General features: G+C 53.1%; 1 protein-coding gene across 2 annotated transcripts in view; it reads left to right on the top strand.

The window, feature by feature from the left end:
* Positions 1 to 6,259: 6,259 nt before the first annotated feature.
* The window catches only part of NPEPL1 (aminopeptidase like 1), a 21,184-nt gene continuing 6,268 nt past the window's right edge, over positions 6,260 to 21,175 (top strand). The window contains exons 1-7 of one of the 2 annotated variants that reach the window (XM_017536547.2): positions 6,260 to 6,625; positions 7,312 to 7,497; positions 7,977 to 8,147; positions 12,678 to 12,767; positions 13,181 to 13,262; positions 14,972 to 15,114; positions 20,390 to 20,467. In XM_017536547.2, the coding sequence (XP_017392036.1) occupies positions 6,476 to 6,625; positions 7,312 to 7,497; positions 7,977 to 8,147; positions 12,678 to 12,767; positions 13,181 to 13,262; positions 14,972 to 15,114; positions 20,390 to 20,467 (900 nt within the window). In that variant the 5' untranslated portion in view covers positions 6,260 to 6,475. The remainder of the gene's footprint in view (positions 6,626 to 7,311; positions 7,498 to 7,976; positions 8,148 to 12,677; positions 12,768 to 13,180; positions 13,263 to 14,971; positions 15,115 to 20,389; positions 20,468 to 21,175) is intronic. The other variant, XM_017536548.2, reaches the window with a different exon arrangement.

Raw genomic sequence — 21,175 nt, 5'->3', positions numbered from 1 at the left:
GAATGTGGAGCCACATTTGGTCTGTTAATTATTTCTTGTTTCCCTCTCACAGGCTTCCTGTCCCAAGGCTCCAGGTCTTCAACATGCCCTTGAAAACTTTTGCAACTGCAAAAATAATTTTGCTGGTGTTCAGAAGTAAATAGAATTTCGTTCCTGAGACACGAGGGTTATTGCTGTCTTACACTGTGCCCTTCCTGGGAGGATAATTTAGGCTGCTAGAATGGCAAGGGACCTCAGAGAGCAACTAGTTCAGCCCCCTCATTTTATCGAGACGTCCTAAAAACTCATGCTAGGAAAGACACTTTTTGTTGTTAATAAATGGTTCTGCTGGTACATTTTTATGAACACATTCTCTCATCCCACTGATAAAGACATGGTACGTGCAGATGAGGCTACCGAATGTGCTTTTCAAGCAAAGTGCAAAAGATGGCATGTAGTATGCTACCTTTTGGTTAAGATCCATGAATAATCTTATTTTTTTCAGATAGAATCAGGAAAGATAAACCAAAAGCTAATAAAAATGGTAACCTGTGGGGGTAAGAAAGGTGACCTGTGGAGGTAAAAATGCTACCTATGAAGGATGAATGAGAAAACGGGGAAGGGCAGAGATAGGGAGACTTTTTTGAACATTGATTTTTACCGGTGTGACTTTTGAACAATACAAAATGTACGTCGTCACAAAAGAAAATGTAGAAAATGGAAAATGGCGAACCCTTCTGTTAAGTACAGATTCATGAACCTAAATCTATATCAAATCAGTAAGCTGCACAAAAGTAAACGTGGAAAATGTCACTGGGATATACTCTGAAGAACACAAAGTGAAAACATTTTGAACTCTGTGTTGGGAGTCTGTTGTCAGGAGCAGAGGCTATTGGCAAGTGTTGTGGGGAATCTCTAGGAAGAGTTGGGAACTAGGGTCCTCACTGGCAGAGAGAGATGCAATTCTGGAAGACGGGCAGGTGAGGAGAAGCCCTGTCATGTGGATTTGAATGGGAGGAATCAGCATCAACTATGATGTTTAAGAAAACCTGATCCTACCTGTTCCAAGAGGACCAGGAGCAGTGACGCCCAAGTGGCAGGAGCATGCCCAGCTCGAGAGCTTGGTTTCTAACTCTGAAGCTCTTGGCTCTAACCAACCATTCTCCCCACTGAATGGAGCTAGGGTTTCTTGGAGAAATTACTGACTCTAGATTTGGGTCGAGGAAGGAGCAAAGTGAGCCTGTGATGATCTTGCTGTTCTAGAAAGGACAGGGTCCTTGAAAACAGATAGGAACACATCAAAAAGGAGCTTGCCTGATGGGGCTCTCACTGGCCTAAGTGGGGACGCTTGGGATCAGTGACACTTGATGAGATGCACATAAATCTGGGCTGGGGCAGGGCTGGTTTTGTGGGTGTGCGGCCACACGGGCCCTGTGTCTGGGTAATGCTGAGCTGTTGCCATGTTGAAATTGTTTTTTGAAACAGGCTCTGCATCATCACGCTGCCAGCCCTGGGGAGAGGGGGAAGGTGTTTGCTGAAGAACACCAGGTAGTAAGTGTAGAAGGGAGGATAGAGCTGGAAAATCACTCAGCCAATACTTGATTCAGGCAGAAATCATCAATGGATACTAAAAACTTTCAGGAAAAGGTAGCTGGGACCCAGAAGATTCTTAGTCTCGACGTGTGGCTTATAGAGAGGAAATTATATTAATTCAATTAATTATAAAAGGGGGAAATACACTTTACCATGAAGAGATCTGGCAGACCCCACTTGCCCAATGATGGGGGATACTTAGATTATGTGCCTCCTGATGAGGTTCCATGGGAACCACAACCCATATTGTTGCCAAAAATTTTCAACCCTAATCTAATGAAACAGACAAACCCAGATGGTGAGAGCTTCTGTAGGACATGCCAGTGTGTGAAAGGCAAAGGTCAGGACTGTTCTGGATTAAAGGAGGCCAGAGAGTCTTCACAACCAAATGCAATGCCTTATTTGGATCCTGGATTTAAAAAGAAAAAGCCATGAAGGACAAGGGGACAATTAAAGTTTCATTGAAGACTGTATATTGGATAATAGTATTGTCTCAATGTTAAATTTCCATGGGTATGATCAGTATATGATCGTGATTATGTGGGCTGGTGTCCTTGTTCTTAAGAGATACACACTGTGGTAGGGGTGCATACAACTTACTTTAAATGGTACAGGGAGAAATGTGTACACACACACCTACATGCATGTGTCATATATACAGGCATACCTCGTTTTATTGTGGCGGTCCAGAACTGAATCCAGAATATCTCTGAGGTGTGCCTGTATGTGTGTGTGTGTGGTGGGGGGGTGTACATATATGTGTGTATATGTGTATCTATGTCTGCGTATATATGTATGAATCTATGTGAGGGGTATACAAGTATTCATTATACTAGATTTTCAACTTTTCCAAAAGTGAATGAACTTTTCAAAAACATTTCTAGAGAAATGTGCTTTTCGTGGCAACGCATTCTTTTTCATCCCTTCAGGGAACATTTAGTGCAAATCTAGGTGGTGTGTCTGGTGCCAGTTGCAGAAGGGAACCGAGGCCCTCCCTGCTGTGCAGGCACTCAGGTTGTGGTGAGGGACAGCACAAACCTCCACAACGCAGGGCAGCATTCCGGCGGTCATGTGGCTGTCACAGTTTTCATTAGTTGTGGGCTCACTTCTCAGCCAGCTGCTCCAGGACCATGTGGTAGGGAAAAGGTCTTTGGAGCTGACCCCACCTCTGCTTCCCCTGGGCTCATGAAGCAGCAAGTCATTCTGAAGCAGGAAGGAGCCCTTCCTTAATTTCACTTTAGGCCTGCCTGAGGCACTTCCACTGGTTTCCAGTTACCTTCAAGGTCAAGTCCATTTACTTGCAAGGTGAATGTATATTTTATGCACACTTTATGTCCCATCACATGAGCTTTTTTGCTTTTTTCTTTTTTGAGACAGAGTCTCTGTTGTCCAGACTGGAGTGCAATGGTGCAATCTTGGCTCACTGCAACCCAGGTTAAAGTGAGTCTTGTGCCTCAGCCCCCCGAGTAGCTGGGATTACAGGCAGGCTTAACCAGGCCCGGCTAATTTTTGTATTTTTAGCAGAAATGGGTTTTCACCATGTTGGCCAGGCTGATCTCAAACTCCTAGCCTCAAATGATCCACCTGCCTCAGCCTTCCAAAGTGTGGGATTACAGGCATGAGCCACGGGACCTGGTCCCATATGAGCTTTTGACAGTGCCAGAATGAGCACGTCCTTTACTACTTCAGGCCTTTGCAGGAACAAGTCTTTGGTCAGGGATCAGAGTGCCTGACACACTTGAACCCATCCCTCAAGACCCAATTCAAAAGTCTCATCCTACTCCTAGGGGCCTTCTCTAACTCAATTTTCTCAAAACAGTAACTAGATCTCTGGATTTTACTGTTCTATTTGCTCCCCTTTCCTCTTCCTGCCCCCCCCCCCACACACACACAGAGACACACACACACACATGTGCATGCGCGCATGTGCACTATTGCATCCCCAAAACCTGATGGGTCCTGGAGCTTTTTAGAACTGATGTTCAACAAATGTATGTCAAATGAATAAATGAATGAAAACACCAGAAAATATGAAGCAGATGCGCCAAAGAAATGAGTGTTTCTTTGAAGTATGGGGTATAGTGGAATCTGAGAACCTCGTGGCGATCAGCTGAGTCTAAGCAGGCATTAGGTTTTATATGGGTGAAGTGTGACATGACATTAACATCTAAATGGACATTTCAAACACCTAGAGCCATCTTATATGATATGATTTGAGAAATGTGTCCTAGGATGTGACCTGTACGAAAAAGCATCCTGATAAGTCCTAGGAGCTTTATTCTGATTTGTTCCAGAAGTGTTTAATCTTTTCTTCGACTTTTGAGCTCAGTCTGGACATCCAGTTGAATGTGGAGTAGGTTTCAAGTCATCAAAAACATAAGTTGCTTTTTGGGTTGCATTAAAGATCTGGTAATTTGTTTTAAACTTTCATTTCTTAAGGAAAATTAAATAGAGGTGAATTTTTCATTGACAGTGAAATATATGCTAAGCCACGGATTAATACCTTCATAAAAATTTATCTAAACAAAGTGCTGCCTGTCTTATTTATGTTAAAGTCTGTAAAGTCAGCAGTGAAAAGGGGAAAGTACTTTCCTGGAATATATTTGTATCTGTCACAAGCTGCATCTTGAGGAAATTGGCAGGCATTTGAAGTGGAATAATTCCTTAGCATTCTGTTTAGTTTGGATTTCTTCGATTCAGGGGTGGCTTAAAACCAGAATCACCAATATTTGCTTTTAACGCTTTTAACGTTTTCTCTTGCTTTGTGTGTACTAAGTGCTCAACAAATGTTGGTTGAATTGAATCGTCTTGTTTATCCTTTCTAGGGGCTGTCGGGGTTATTCGGTCTATTCTTAAATATGAAACAATTCTAAAAGGAAAACATCTCCAAAATGGCCTCTCCACCAACAGTTTATCTCATTTCCAACTCCTTGTACACAAAACTGCTAGCTCTGGCTATCTGAAAGGCTTCTTGGATCCCTCTTCAGTTTGCAAATGTCTATAGAGTGAACCAGAATCCCCAGTCGATCTCCTCGCCCACTCTTTTCTTTTCCAGGAACCTTCTGTTCTAACCACATAGGTTTCGGAGCCTGCTGGACATATGTGTGTCTGTGTTTCCTCCCAGGACTTCTCCCAAGTGGAATGCCTTCTTTCTCCACCTCTTCGCCTGTAGAAACCCTATCACGTCTGTCAGGGCACGGCCTTCGTGTCTCCCCCTCTAGGAAGATCCCCCAGCTGCCTCAGTCCTCTGCAGTGCCGTGTGCCTGTCTGCAACGTATTTGCAAACAGAAAAAAGAGTGATAGATCTTCATACACGCTCTTAGTACCCTTTACAAATGTGTGAAAACATTCAGCTGCTGTAAAATCTTTTGAAGAAAATAAGATCCAATTAGCGTTGACTTTTATGTCGGGAAAGCAGAGGGTTTCAAAGGAATTCCTTTCGTCCTTCAACAGCCTTTTTTTTGGCGTGCCAGGCTGCGGAGGAAAAAAAATCAAAACAAACCAACACAGACAAAAAGACCTACCTTCAGGATGCTGAAGCTCTAGTCTATGTGATGTTTCTGAGGGCCTGCCCCCGGCCAGGGACCACGCGTGGCTCAGAGCTCAGCAGGGAGACCTGGGGCCCGTGAGAAGGGAACATGAAAGTGTGGCTGGCGGGTGGGCTGCAAGTCCCGGAGGTGGGGGCCCAGCTGGGAGGTCAGTGGCGGAAAGCCTCCCACGCCTCGCTAGGGAGTTGACAGTGCCCTTTTTTTTCTTTTTTTAAGGTGGATAATGAAGAAGAAACTGAAAATAAGAGGTGTGGCTTATGGAACTAGATGGAGGGAACAGAGTGCCAACCAAAGGCCCTTGAGCAATCAGGATGTGGGGTAACAGATTTTTGCTTTTAAATGACTCCTGGGCAGAGCCTACCCAACGCATCCTCATTCCCTGACCCCTGCATCTGACCCTGTGGGTGGGACCGCCCGCCACCATCATCCACTCACCACTCACCCCTGGCTCCTCCACCACCCGGCACCTGCCCCACACCCTCTGATGGCTTTTACTCCCCTGCAAGGCGACTGAGGTGACTCAGGTCATCCTGTTCCTTCCTCATCCCCTCCCTCCTTTCCTGCTTAGACTGTGCCAGATGGCCCTTCTTGCAAAAGGGTGCGTGAGAAGGCCCCCCCCGCACGCAGCCAGGCCAGTGCCTGGCCATCCCAGCAGCAGTGCCCTGGATGGAAAGCCTCGTCCCTGTCACCCTTGGACATCCAGGCCAGTGCCTGGCACAGCGAGATCTCATCAACGCCAGGGAACCTCCCATTAAGTGAGGAGGAAGTGACCGTCCACGCTGTGCCCACCATGCCGGACAGTGGGACAAAAGGACCTGACTCGAGTCAAGAGTCACTGGGCCTCTCTGGCCTAACTGATGGGTGGCCAGGGTGCGGGATCCCCGGGGATCACCAGCTGCTCAGGGACCTCGGGGGACCTGCTTGGGGCCGGCCTGGGGCCTGATCTGGCCGGAACTGTGTAGGGCGGGGCTGGGCCCACGTCGGCCCAGGCCCCGAGGGAGGCCGGGCCCGTCCGGGAGGCGCTTCCTGGCGGGCCACGTCGCCCCGAGTGTTGGGCAGGGCCGCCAGCGCCGCCGGGCCAAGGGGCGGCGCCGCTGGAGGCCCGGGGCGCGAGCCCTGTTCGTTGGGGCCTGCTCGGGCCTGCCCGCACCCTCCCCCCGGCCTGGCCGGCGCCCCCTCGCGCCCCGGGCGGGCCCTGCACGTCTCGCGAGCGGCCCGGAGCGGCGGGGAAGGCGGGGCCCGCGGGCGGCCGGGCAGGGCTGGGGCGGCGCGAGCCCGGGCCGGAGCGGGGCGAAGCGGGCCGAGCGGTGGGCCAGGCCGGGCCGGGCAGGGCCGGGGCGTGGGCCGGCGGGAAGATGGCGAACGTGGGGCTGCAGTTCCAGGCGAGCGCCGGGGACGCGGACCCGCAGAGCCGGCCCCTGCTGCTGCTCGGGCAGCTGCACCACCTGCACCGCGTGCCCTGGAGCCACGTCCGCGGGAAGCTGCAGCCCCGGGTCACCGAGGAGGTGAGCGGGCCGCCGGCCGCCATGCGCCCCGCGCCGCGGAAGCCCAGGCCCGGGCGGCCCGCGGAGGCTCCGCCTCGCCCGCCGCACTCCCGCCGCCGCCGGGCCGGGCCCAACGAGGCCGGGCCGCCTCCCTGACGGGCTCAGCCGCCAGGCCCATCCTCGCCCGCTGAGGTCCAGTCCCAGGCCCCGCCGCTGGTTTGGCGCTCTCGCCCTCTTGTCAGCCCAGCCCTGCGCCCACCGCCCCCCCAGGATCCCGCGACACCTGTGGACAGGGCGGGGAGACGCGGCCGCTCCCAGGGCGGCGCGTCGGCCCTGCCTGGCGACAGGCCCTGCCTTCCAGAAGTTCCTGTGGCAGTGTCCCCAGCTGCCTTTCCTTGGGGACCCCCTGCCCCTGCCCCTTCTCTGGTGGAAGCCGTCTAAGCCCCATCCGAGTGTTGGAAGCAAAGCAACCCCCAGCCTGGCCCTTTCAGTCTTAGTGGCTTCATCCCACCAGGGGGCTGCGAGCCAGCTAGAGACACTTAGCTCTGCAGAGAGGCGACACACCTCCCTAAGGGTGGGACAGCAGTGGTGGGGAGCTGTGCTGTGCCCTTCCAAGACTGCAGGCGTGGCCGTGGCCGTGGAGCAGGGCCTCTGGCACGTGGCCGCTGTTTGAAGCCTGTGTCTCTTGTCTCTCCCTTCTGATCTAGCTTTGGCAGGCTGCCCTGAGCACCCTCAACCCCAACCCCACGGACAGCTGTCCCCTCTACCTGAACTACGCCACCGTGGCTGCCTTGCCCTGCAGGGTGAGCCGGCACAACAGCCCCTCGGCTGCCCACTTCATCACGCGGCTGGTGCGGACCTGCCTGCCGCCCGGAGTGCATCGCTGCATTGTGGTGAGTGCTTCGAGAGCAGGCAGCCACGCTGCTCCTAGTGGGCAGCGGTGCGCTCGGCTTGGGGAGCTCTCAGCCCTGCACAGACCGCAGCCACGCCGCCGGGGGGCCGTCGACATTACAATCCCTGCTCTGCAGACAGGGAAACAGCTCCAGAGAGACCCAGGGATTTGCCCTAGATCAGTTTTGGTGGGAAATCAGAGACTCAAACCTGGATTTCCTGAGGCCCATCTAGTGTCTGTCCCTCTGTCCGTCATTTTCCTGGCTGATCAGGCTGTTGGCATCTGGTGGCCAATGTGTTATTTCTCTTGGAGGAAGACTCATGGCGGTTCCATGGTTCCGGGGATGACCTGAGGGATGGGACACCTCTGTCTAGGTGTCATCTGCTGGGGAGCTGATGTTGGGAGGGGTCAAGGAGCAGCTCCCAGCACTTCCTGGTGGTGGCTGTTGCACCCTCACCCCATCAACCCCCTGTGCCACAGATGGTCTGCGAGCAGCCCGAGGTCTTTGCCTCCGCCTGTGCCCTGGCCCGGGCCTTCCCACTGTTCACCCACCGCTCAGGTGCCTCTCGGCGCTTGGAGAAGAAGACGGTCACTGTGGAGTTTTTCCTGGTGGGACAAGACAACGGGCCAGTGGAGGTGTCCACGCTGCAGGTGGGTGTCTGGAGGGACAGACCCTGCCCCTGGGCCCCAGCGAGCTGGGGCAGGTGGGATGGAAGTTGGGAGAGGGAAAAGTGTTGTTGGAGGGGTGGGAGGGTGGCTGCTTTGGTTCCCGGGAAGCTGCAGAGGCTTTTCCACACCCAGGCCCTCTGCCTCAGCCTGGTCTTTGACTTCAGGATTCTGTTATATACAGCCAGTGTTTGTTGAGCACCTAATCAGTGCCAGGCACGTCCATGCTGTTTTCCAAATAACCCTGCCCGCTTATGTGAGATGTGTGTGTGTGTGGTGTGTGTTGCTGTGTGTGTTTGATTGCTGGTGTGTGCATGAGTGGTGTGTGTGATGTGTGTGTATATGTGTTGTGTGTTGCTGTGTATGAGTGTTGGTGTGTGAATGAGTGGTGTGTGTGTATGTATTGTGTGTTGCTGTGTGTGCATGAGTATGGTGTGTGCATGGTGTGTGTGGTGTGTATGTGTGGTGTGTGTGTGGTGTGTGCATGAGTGGTGTGTATGGTGTGTGTGCATGAGTACTGGTGTGTGCATGAGTGTTGTGTGTGTTGTGTGTGTGTATTGTGTGTGGTGTGTGTGCATGAGTGCTGGTATGTGCATGAGTGGTGTGTGTGTTGTGTGTGCGTATGTGTGGTATGTGGTGTGTGTATATGCGTGGTATGTGGTGTGTGTGTATGAGTGCTGGTGTGTGCAGGAGTGGTGTGTGTGTGTGTGTGTGGTGTGTGTGTGTGTGGTATGTGTGCATGAATGGTGTGTGTGTGGTGTGTGCACATGAGTACTGGTGTGAGCATGAGTGGTGTGTGTGTGGTGTGTGTGTAGGAGTGGTGTGTGTGTGTGGTATGTATGCATGAGTGGTGTGTGTGTGGTATGTATGCATGAGTGGTGTGTGTGTGGTGTGTGCACGAGTACTGGTGTGTGCATGAGTGGTGTGTGTGTGGTGTGTGTGTAGGAGTGGTATGTGTGTGGTGTGTGTGTAGGAGTGGTGTGTGTGTGTGGTGTGTGTGCATGAGTGCTGGTATGTGCATGAGTGGTATGTGTGTTGTATGTGTGTATGTGTGGTATGTGGGGTGTGTGCATGAGTGGTGTGTGTGTGTAGTGTGTGGTATGTGTGGTGTGTCTGCATGAATGATGTATCTGTGGTGTGTACATATGTGTGGTGTGTGTGCATGCGTGTTGCTTCACCCTTTACAGGGAGCACTTCTACATGTGTTAGTTCACTTGATGCTGAGAATGAGCCTTTTGAGGGAGGCAAGGCCAGAAGTGATTCCCACCTCAAGATCCGTGGATGGTCCTGACCTCAGGTTCCCTTCCCCACATCAGCAGTCCCAGCATCTGTGCCTGCCACCTCCAGCCCCCATGCCTACAGCACCACCCACGTTGTCTTTTCTTCTGTGTTGGAGCCCATTCTCCACTTCCGGCTCAGGAAGGCTGTCAGCTTCACCCAGGCGAGCTCTCCCACCCGGGGCTTGGTCCACACCTCACTTCTTTCACTGTGTCCTCTCTGAGGCCTGTAACCACTGCCCCTCAACCCGAATTCTTTTCCTTACCAGGAGAGAACGTGTTTCCACCTTCACCAGCACGAGGCAGTGCCTTTTTCCTTTTCCTTTGTCTCCAAGCTTTTAAAAAAGTCTGTTTGCCTTTCTTAGTCCTCTTTTCTCTGAACATACAGCAACATAGTTTTTGCCCCCATCCTGACATTGTTCTCTAAGGACTGCTAGATGGGGCATTGCCGTCCCTCCTTGAAATGCGGCCACTCCATCCTGAGGCACCCCTCTCTCCCACTGCTCCCCAAACTGCCCACCACCTCTTGGCATCCCCTCATGGCTTCTCCAGCATTCCAGCCTGCCCAGTCTTCTCTAAGCCAGACACCAGCATCCGCTGCTTCTCTCTGTCTTCAGGGATTTCCTTCTGAGCTCCAGGCCTGCCATCTACCATATCCCACCTGGGGGCTCAAGCATCACCCTTGATTCCCCCCACCTGCCCTCTGCTGCCCTTGGCCCCTTCCCTCCTGTGGACTTCCTGTTGTCCCTTAGACTGGCCAAGCTCACTGCTGCTCATGCTCCCGCTCCTTCCCTCTCCAGCCCTGTGTGGTCTCCATCTGGCCTCTGCCCACATTTGCCCCCCAGGGAGGCCTGGCTTTCTTGGCCAACACCACCCTCCCATTCGTCAGCTAAGCCATCGTGATTGGACACATCACATCTTTGTTGATCTCCTGTGCTCCCCCCTGGGGTGGGGGTCCCCAGAGGGCAGGGACCTGGTCTTATGCACAGTGATCCTAGCACCCAACCCCACACGTGACAAAGGCCCAGTAAACAGCTGGTGACGGAACCCATGGGGCAGTGAGTCCCAGTGGTCCCTGACCCCATTGGTCCTAGCTTGTCAGTGTGTCCTGTTTCTTGCCTTTGCTCTGCCCAGTGCCATGCCTTAAGGTGTTCTCCTGGGCTGTGGCAGCAGTCTCCTGGTCACCCTGCACAGACAGCCTCCTTCCAGCTCCCGCTTCACTCGCCTTCCAAAAGCACACCTGGGTGTGTGCAAGCTGGCATCTTCTGAGTGCTGTCAGCTGCCAGGCCCTGCACGGAGGCAGGAGTGTACACATAGCCCATGCTAGTGCACCGAATTCTCACTACAGCCCCGTGAGAGGCGGCCTATTGTCCCCATGTTAGAGCTGAGCAAACTGCTTGCCAACAGTGACTGACTTAACTGGGTCTGCCAGCCAGGGGCAGAGCTGCTGTTAACCCATGGCTACCACCACTCAGCCCTCTTGGGTCCTGAGCACACCAGCATCTGACACCCGTGTGGCCTATACTCAGCTTCTCCCTTCTCTTCCCTGTGAGAAACTCCCAGTGCCCATCCAGGCCCCAGTCCCCTCAGCGTCCTGTGCCCTCCTTCTCTTCTGCAGCAGGGACTGGGACTGTGTTGTGAGTCTCTGCTGAGCTTGACTCCCTTGGATATCTCTGAATGTCTCGCATGGCGCCTGGCACACAGTAGGTGTGCACATAAGTGTGGACAGAATGAGTGGCCCTCCTCTCGTGGTAAGGGATTCACCTTCCCCAGTGTGGCGTGGCTGTGTGGTGGTGGAGGGCACCTGCAGCCCTGCCCCTGCCTCCCGTAGGAGCGCTCTTGCGTCAGAGCTCCTTGCTCGCTCAGGTCTGGGGTCTTCCAGGTGCCATCTGGCCTCCTTGTAGGCGAGTGACACAGCATTGACGCACTTCTCAGACAGTCCTTGTCGGGTCCCTGCACGCCCTCACAGACAGAAATCCGCTGACAGGCGGCAGGGACGGCCCAGGCACATTCATATCAGAGCTGTCAAGCTCCAGGTTTCTACCTTTGAGGCTCTGGGGTTTAATTACCTCAGCAGGGCGGGGGAGGTGGCCGGGCTGGCGGTATCGACCCGGCGCCTGCTGCCCTGACATTATGAGACTAGAGGCAGGGATGATAAACTTGATGCTGTCCTGCACCCCCGCAAAACAGCGCTGCTTTTCTCTTAATATTGTCTTTGTGGTGAGCGAGGGAGGCCGAGGAAGCAGCCAGCTGTCTGAAGCTTCTGCGCCTGGGGGTGCATGGTGGGGGACAGGGTGGGAAAGGATGCCTGTAGATTCAGCTAAGAGAACGCAAGGTTCCCAGGGCAGAGGTGAGACCCAGAATGAGAAGGCAAAGAAAGGCCAAGGCCAGGGCTGAAAGATGCATTTCTGGGACCCGTGTGATTTTGGCTTTGGTGCATATGCCCCTCTCTGCCCTGCCTTCGAATGTGGGCTCTGAAGTCCTACCAGGCCAGCAGGGCCCATGTTTTCAGCTTCTGGGTGGACACGTCAGCTCCAAGAGGCAAGACCTGCCTCTGTGTCCCTCCCCTCTGTGCCCAGAACCGTGCTATGTCAAGTGACAGCACTAGGGCAGCCAGGCCCCCATGTGTCTTGCAGAGTTTGTGACACAGTTGCATGGGACTCATGAGGAAAGCAGCAGGCCAGAGAGAGGGCATCTGGAGGGCCAGCAGGTTCAGGCACTCAGGATGGAGAGTGCTTGTGCTTGGTGGGGAGGAGCTGGAGAAACCATTGTTGTAGACGGCCTATGAGAAGTGCCTTGAAGGATGACTGGGACCTTGGTGGGAGGGAGCGTTGTGGGCTCTGCGGAGGTGAGATGGGAAGTTCAGGGCATACTCAGGCTGGTGTGAGGGCCACCTACCTTCAGCTGTAGCTGGGATGAGGGAAGGAACAGGACCCGGGGGTTGGAAAGGACCTAGACACGAAAGGCCAGGGCCCCAGGCTGGGGACTCCTGTATAGTTGTGGAGATGCAGGGCGGTGGCTGTGCTGAAAATTCTTTCTACAGGTGGCTGGTGGCCCTGGGTTGCTGCGGGTGGCGCAGGCAGGGACAGCCATACTCCCCCTCCCCTTGCTGCCCTGTCAGTAGCCCTGTGGGTGGCGTTTGCCTCTGATTCCTTTGGGTTCCTGGGGGATGGACAAGCGGAGAACATCTGCCTCCCGCCTGGTCCCAGGCCCCCAGTGATGGCCTCTTTTTTCCTAGTGCTTAGCAAATGCCACAGAAGGCGTGCGGCTAGCAGCCCGCATCGTGGACACACCCTGCAACGAGATGAACACCGACACCTTCCTTGAGGTTTGTGGCGTCATCCAGCCAGGGGTGGGGTCAGGCTGGGGTGGGTATCGTAGGCCCCCAAGAGAGCCAGAGGAAACCTGGGGCTGTCTACACCCTGACCTGGCCCAGGAATCTCAGGCTGCCCTCGATGGAGCTCTGCTGTCCACCCAGCTCCAGGAGGCCTCAGGAAAGGGTGTGTGGGGAAGACAGAGCCTCCTCTTCAAGGCCCCTTGGCAGGCCTGCAGCCAGAGCTGCAGGAAATGGGAGTGTGGAGGGTGAGCCCCTCTCCTGGGGTTCATCACACGCAAAGCTGGCTCCCAAGCCTGGCTCCCCGACCCTGCACAGGCAGCCGCTCCTCCCTGGCCCCAGCCTCGGCCTCGCCTGTTTCCAGCCATCTTCATGTGTTGTGTTGTTTTTTCCATGAACACGTCCAGGAGATTAACAAAGTTGGAAAAGAGCTGGGGATTGTCCCAACCATCATCCGGGATGAGGAACTGAAGACAAGAGGATTTGGAGGTGGGTGGGGGCTACATCCCTGTGGGTCTTGGCCTCAGGCAGTGGCCAGGGGCATTTAGGTGGCAGGGGGCTCAGCAGGCCACATGGAACATTGTCCCAAACTTCATCCTGCTTGTGACCTGAAAGGAATCGGCCTGTGTCCAAGCCCAAGACCAGACCCTGGGAAGCAGCCATCCCTGGGGAAGAAGGGGGGCGGCAAGCCAGACTCTGATTTGGATTCTGGAAGCTGCAGGATCCAAGTCCTTCCCTGCCTGCAGCCTCTCCAGCATTCTCACGTGCTGCACACCCTTTCTCCCGGGACTGGCTCAGCAGGGCCTTTCTGTTCCTCGAATACACAAGTTCACACCCACGGCAGGACCTGTGTGCAGATGGCTCTCCCTAGCTGGAATACTTGCCCCCAACATATTTTTTTGGTGAAGGCCCTCTCAACCAGTGCATCTCAGCTCAGATGCCCCCTCCTCAGAGAGGCCTTCCCCAAGTCCCCAGACCCACCTTTCCTCACTGCCCAGGAACCAGAGGGGCAGATAAATATGACTCAGCTGCCCCATGGTGCTTATAGACTGGTGAGAGGAAGGTGGCTGTTTCCGTTACTCAGAAAATAGCAACTGAAAGCAGCAACGCATATCCCCGCACCGTGCTGTGGGTGGGGTCATCCCCGGGCTCGGGGTCTCTGCCTGCTGCTGTCAGGTTGTTGGCTGGAGCTGCAGTCATCCAAAGGCTTGCCTGGGGCTGACGATGTGCTTCCAGACTGGCTCACAACAGCTGCCAGCAGGTCTCAGGGTCTCACAGGTCATTAGCTGGAGACAGCAGTTCCATGCTGGGTGAGCCACCTTCCCAGCGAGGTCTCTGAGCGAGAGATAGGGATAAAGAGTGAGACAACAAGATGGAAACTCCCATCTTTTTCTGTAACCTAATCCCCGAAGTGGTATCTCATCCCTTCTACCTTTTTCCTCTGGTTAGAAGTGAGACATTAGGACCTGCCCCCATGAGGGGAAGGTACTACACAAGGACATGAATGCCCAGACGTGGGGTCACAGGGGCCATCCTGGTGGTGTCTACATAGACAGAAGCCATTTAGAAGGGGAGGGAGAGGCGGCTTGTGTCAGGGAAAGCTTCACAGAGGAGGTGGCGTTTGCTGCGGATCTTGCAGGATGAGTAGGAGTTTGTCTGGCAGCCATGATTAGCTCTCATCATGGTTGCTATGATTGTTTGACTGCTATTGCAGTGCTTTGAGGCATGGACTTCGCACACACACGGCCACAGCTTTCTTGAGATGTGTCATGTAAAGCAAAGAGGCAGTAGTGCAGAGACCGTGGGAGTCAGTGTGAAAGGGCGGTGCAGTCCCTGAGTGCTCAAAGGATTCAGGAAGTGGGGCCTTGAGGCATTATCCAAAGATCATTTCATTCTGCAATCCTGTTCTTTTCTTTCTGGAAATGATACAGTATTTTTTCCCTCAGCGGGTTTTCTTGCCTAACAATACTTTGCATAGAATTTGTTTGCAGTCTCAGGCATTGGAGCTAATTTGCATTCCCCAATCCCACACTGGCCAGGGGCAGGCAGGAGAGGGGGCAGGGAACCCCAGGCTCAGGTAGTGTGGCTCTCCAGGAGAAAACACCAGCCAGCCAGAGTGGGGGGTTTCTGGGAACCTCTGGGAGTTCCCCGCTCAGCTCAGCCCACGCCTAACACCATTCTCCCTGTGCTTTCTATAGGAATCTATGGGGTTGGCAAAGCCGCCCTGCACCCCCCAGCCCTGGCAGTCCTCAGCCATACCCCGGAGGGAGCCACGCAGACCATCGCCTGGGTAGGCAAAGGCATCGTCTATGACACTGGGGGCCTCAGCATCAAAGGGAAGGTGAGGTTTGGGGCCAGCGCTTCAGGGGGCCCTGGGAGTGTGGAGGGGCCCAGTTTGGGTTGAACCAGCCCTCTCAGAGGTGTCTTGGGGTGGGAGGCAGTGAGATTTCTGGGGGTTCTGGGTTGGGGTGGGTTCAGGGAGAGTCCATGGGCCAGTGCCCATGCTGGGGCAGCAACTTCACGTGACCTCTGGGTTCCATGGCCACCCTTCGAAAGGGTCTGGAACAAAAGCCTGGCCAGGGCCCGAGAGCTGCCCCAGAAATGGCCAAAGGAAGGGCAAGCAGAGCCAGGGAGGCAGGGCTTGGAGCTGGGGGCTTTGTCCAAAGAAGGGAAGGGCAAAGGGATGCCTACGTCTCCAAGTCTGCCCTTGGTCCCCAGCGAGAAAACACTCAGGGCAGCCACACAAGACCCTCTGAAGGCACGTGACCCCCAAGAGCAAGGGGAATCTGGACAGCACAGAAGCGAGTCACCCGGGAACATCCCTGTGAGGTGTCCTAGTCCCGTGATGCGGCTTGCTGCCCTGCCATCCCAGGAGGACAGGCACTTGAGCCCCCATCATGGCTGAGTCTGTCCACCTCAGCAAGGCCTGCCTCCTCCGCGCCATCTCTGTCTGTTCACCCCACACACCAGGCCTAGGACAGGGAGGGAGCAGACTGGGAGGTGTGTGCCCCAGGAGGTCTGGAGGGAGTGGGGAGCACATCCAGACCAGACACTGAAAACTAGCAGCCCGCAAGGCTCACAGAGGCCTGGTGTTTTAAACTTTGAATTAGCTACCAATATTGGAATTAATGTTTCTGGCTTTGAGTCTTAGCATCTCCAGATTTGACAATGGTTTCATTTCAATTGACCTTCTTTACTAATGGGTGTTCAGTAGGCATAGGAATCAAGTTTGTGAGTCTGTCTTCACTCATAGTGGGTCCAAGAATACTATCTGTTAATTTTGATTTTGAAGAGCTCCAATCACATGAGGCAACAGATACATGGAAACTCAGGAGCAATGTTTATACGGGATCCTTTGCAGAGATTCCTAACAATCCCATTTCACAGTAAACTCTAGCAGTCACCACACCGTCCATGTGTTCAGTTCTTCAGGATGGCTTCTTGTGGCTTTCCGATATCTGTGAACCGAAAATATTTTGGGCACAGAAACTCCAAGGGTTCACACAGAATGAGGGAACTGAAGGAACCCTGATTCTGCATCATCATTTTTACCGTCCCCGTGCTCTTGTGTTTTATTTTGGGTCCTCTATTTTGACACAGAGAGGTAGAAAATCATGGGCCCTGGAGGCCCCGCCTTTGCCCAGAGCCAGCCCACAGGACCTGACTGTCAGAGCAATTCTCAGAAGGAATGTGGAGAGTAGACCCCATGAGTGTCAGGGCCAGCTGTATGTCGGGTCGTTGTTAACATCCACATAATGTTATTTACAGGATAAGTAATGAAGATAGGCGAATTTGAAGCTTTTATTTGTATGATTAAAATGCAACGGTAGCCCCAGCAATTTTTAAAACTTCAATGAACAGCAGGTTTTTGGAGGAGGAATATGTTATCGTTGACATTGTTCAGAGATACCAGCACACCATGGTAATAAGCAAACTGACTTTTACTCGCTTTACTATGATTCCTAAATTCACCACAGATAGTGCACCCCCTAATGCCTGTGCCTGGTACTGTCTGCCCCCACCCTCGCACCCTCAGTACCCACACTCGCCCTGGAAGCTGCTACATTCTGGCTGGTAGAGTCGTGGACCCTCATCTCCCTGGATCAGATGCTTGTTTTTGATGTCGGCTTGTTGTGGACCAGTGTGAGAAGCTGGACTTCCTGGGAATTCATTCTTTTGCTTGTGGCACTAACTCTGGTCACTTAGGGAAAATATCGTTGCACCTGACTTCTCTTATGTGGCTGTGGGGTGCACCTGTGCAATAAGTCAGCTCCTGGCCTGGAAATTAACACAAAGGAAAAACCTGATCACGTAGGCCTTCCCTAGAGGCCACAGCAGCACAGCCTCCAGGGGAGCCGTGGTCTGAGGGTGGCTGGTAGAGCTGCCAGAGAGTAGGGGATTTTCCATGGTTCCAAACCACCTTCTGAAAATGAGACTATAGCCCCTGCCTATCCCCCGGGGTCCACCTGGTCTGCAGACCCCATAATACATGGAATAGCTGGGCATTCTGGCACCAGCAAAACAATACCTGGTTTTCTATTTTAAACCCACCCATCTTCTCTGCTGCGCTTGGAGCTGTTCTATGTGGATTTGGGATCAACCAACAGGCCTTTCCTGAGCTGTTACTGTGTGGAGTGGGCACTGAGGCTGCAGCCATTGATGGAAAGACCCAAATCCTGACCTGAAGGTGCTCAGAGTCTCACCCAAGGGCCTGGTGTGACACAGGAACGCAGCGAGCATTCTCCCCAGTGGCTGCCTCTAGAGCAGATTGTGCAGAAATGGTCACTCCTCAAAAAGCAAGCTGGGTGGAGCCAGCCAGGCTCCCAGTTTTGCAAGAAAAATTACAGCTCCATTTCCAAAGATTTCAAGGGCAGATCAAGATCAGCCTGGACTGATCAGCAGGCCTCAAATGCATTATTGGGGTCCCCTTTATACTCTTTACAAGTATCAGCCCCAAGGAGGCTTTGTGTATAAGAGTGATGTCTACTGATATTTACTCTACTTGAAAGTGAGAGATTTGTAACATATGTGTAATTCATTAAAAATAACATATAAATCCACTGCATGTTACCATAAGTAATGTAATTTTACGAAGATAACTATTTTCCAAAATGCAAAAACATTTACTGAGAGTGTAGCATTGTTGCATATTTTCACAAATCCTGTCAGTGGCTGGCTTAATAGAAGACTTACATCTGCTTCTGATTTAGTCTATGGAAATGTGCTGTTTCAGTTGAGTTGAAGAAAATCTGGCCTCGCACATTTTATGGTTGGAACAGGGAAAAGGATTTTAGTACCTTTTTCACTAACTATGAACATTCTTTGTTATACCAAAACTCACCAAGTGGTAGTTTCTTAGAGGCTGGTGTTAACGTGGAATCTGAAGCCTCACGAGTAGACTTTCGTGCCCCCTGGCAGTTAAATCTACTGTTCGCTCTTGAACTTTGAACATGTGGTTTTTGTAATATGTATGTTCACTTGAGAAATATTGGTTCACAGAGCTCTGCAGAAATTTGAATTTTTGACACTTTTCATTATATAGTATCAAAAAAGTCACTAATATCACCATTCATCTCATCAGAAAAGTCACTGAGTATGAGGAAGTTGTCATGGTGATAGGAGAAAGTTTTTCAAAATTCTGGCTTTTGCTTAAAAGCTCAAATGTATACCATTGGCAATAAATAACGTCAGCTGTTTCTGGAAGTAAGAGGCTCAGTTTGTTCCTTTTCTGGGAAATATTTGCCAGATACCTAAATCCAATTAAGTGCCATTTGTCTGTCAGTTTTTCTTTTAAGTAAAGGTGGTGCTGGTGGGCACAGTGACTCGTGGAGCTCAGAGCTCCCCCAGCAGTCACGGCCGAGCTGCTGCTCTGACTAACCACTGCCCGCAGCAGCAGCGGGAGTATGTTATGAGTCACACAGAATATGGAATATGTTTTATACCCAAGGGTTGAGAGTTTTTAAAAATTAATTTTACTGCTTCAGCAGGGAAATTCTAACGTGAAATTGGCATTGGTTCATTTTCCCAGAGGGCATGGAAGTGAATCCAGTGGCTCCCCAACCTCTTTAGGGCTGTGGCTTGATCCTCCAACACAGAGTGTGTCAGTGTCAGCCCAGTGGAAAGGGCAGAGGCCATCTTAAATCACTCTGAAAATGGTTTCTTCTATAGAAACAGAAACAACGTATGGGAGTGGTGAAACTTTGCACGATCAGTTGCTCTGTATTTGCAAGCCCAGTCCTGGCTCCACCTGCAACTGGGAAGGAGCTGGCAGCTGCGACGGGGAGACTCAGTGTATAGTGAGCAGCCGTTTCCAGGCACTTCTGTGTGAACTGTTTTGCACATGGTTTGATTCCAGATCGGAGGCCCTGTTTTTCCATTTAAACAATCCTGTGTTTTCTCGCAGAGTAGCTCAGAAGAGATGGCTTATTTTTAGTAGTATAAAAGACGGGCCATTTCCATTCAATTATAAAAGCAGCTCAGTTTATGTCTAAAAATACTTTGCACTAAAATTCAGGACTCATGTAACACGATAAGGGTTCAAAAATCACTCAGAAAACTTCATACCCAGACCTTTACCTCTGAGGACCTGCTGTTCATTTAAAATATGAATTTGCAAATTAAAGTCGGGAACCTATGAAATGTACAAATGTATGACACTCTCAACCAGCGGACAGGAAACAGTGTGGACACTGGGGGAGGAGGGTGGCCCCTCTTTAGACCCAGGTTAACCAGGAGGTATGAACTAGCAGGAGGGCAGAGGCAGCCTCTTCACCTGGCAGCAAAAATGAGGGAGCGACAGGTGTCCTCGCTGCTGGTGACGTCGGTTGGGGGGGCGGATGTGACTGATTTTGGCGAAGAGTTCACGGCAACCCTCACCACTGTTCAAAGTTGTGATGAGGAGCAGAGAATGCCGAGCCTAAGGATCTTTAGGTGGTAAAGGCCTCTAAATGCCAGGGCAAGGAAGCTAGGCCCTGTTCCTGGGTGTGGCAGGTGGCCAGGGCAGGTTTGCCTCACAGCAGCGGCCCCTCAGGCCCCCTCCCCACCATAAGCAGAGTAGGAATCTGCAATGGGTGCAGGAAGCAAGTGAGCCACCCAGGTCCCAGAGGCACTGGCCGGGGACCTCCAGCAAGCCCCAGAGGCTCCCAGGACCTCAGCTTCCTCCTCATGCTGTGCAGAGGATTGGAGAGAGAGCAGCCCTGCAGACAGACCCCCCAGGCGCTCGGTAGCCCTGGGACTGGAGACAGGGTGCCTGGCTTCAAAGCAACCCTGTGGCTATGTTAGAACCGAGCCATGGCAGATCCTGCAGCTCCGGGCATCTCTTGGGGATCCCCCTCCACACAGTTACTACTTGGCAACCCCAAAGTTCTATCAAAACAAAAGGGAGCCCCACCCTCTATAGCCATGACTCCCTGTTGCTTCTGGAGAACACTCTGCTTGGCAAATAGGCGGTTCATGAGCTCTGTGGGTGCCCAGGAGGCCTGGTATGAGGGCAGCCCGGGCCTGGGAGGCTAGGGAAGGTAGGGCTGGTGTGGGGCCGGGTGGGGGTGGGGGGCCACTGTTGCCAGGCTTGGACCTCACAGTTCACTTTTGTCCTGGTCCCTTTGTACGACCCACAGACTACCATGCCAGGGATGAAGCGGGACTGCGGGGGCGCCGCGGCTGTCCTGGGGGCCTTCAGAGCCGCAATCAAGCAGGTGAGTGGGGCCCCACCCGCCTCTGCAGGGCTTGTCCTGGGTGTGCCCTTCGGGTGCTCCCCTCTCTCCTACCCGTCCTGCCACAGGCCCCCACCCAGGGTCCTTCCTGAGTCTCCCCACTGGGGCCTGTCCCTCCTCTGCCCCCAAGCTTTTCTTGGACCCCCAGAGCTTCCTGCCTTCATCAGGGCTGCTCTGGGAGGCCCCGAGGGCAGGGTCCAGCCATGTCCTCTGCTTGGGGCCTGCTCTGGCTCCAGAGCCCCATGAGCGTTGGGGTTCAGTGAGGAAGCCTGGCCAATACCACTTGGCATGTGGCCGGCAGAAGCTCAGGGCAGGAGCATGCTTTGTTCTGCGTATCCCTCCAAAAACTCTTCTCTGCAGCAGAGCTGCCTCTGGTGACTGGTCTCAGCAGGTCGCCACCACCTGGACCCCCAGGCCAGGCTGGGTCCCTTCCTCTCTCCCTGGCCAGGGCCCCAGAGCTCAGTTCTTATTCAGTGGCAGTAATCACCGAGGGAAATAGGGGTGGGTGGGGGTGACTTGGGTGACTTTCCCATGGAGCTCAGATGTCCCTGGGACCATAAGAAGTGCTTATTAAACAAGTGAAGATGCCAGTTCCTGCTTGTAACCCCAGGAGTTTGGGGGGGAGAGGTAGGAGGATGGCTAGAAGGCCAGAAATTCAGGATTACCCACAGCAACCTTGTGAGACCCGGT

The sequence above is a fragment of the Cebus imitator genome, unplaced genomic scaffold, assembly GCF_001604975.1.
Source record: "Cebus imitator isolate Cc_AM_T3 unplaced genomic scaffold, Cebus_imitator-1.0 Scaffold99, whole genome shotgun sequence".
Taxonomy (NCBI): domain Eukaryota; kingdom Metazoa; phylum Chordata; class Mammalia; order Primates; family Cebidae; genus Cebus; species Cebus imitator.
This window is presented reverse-complemented; position numbering and strand designations above follow the sequence as displayed.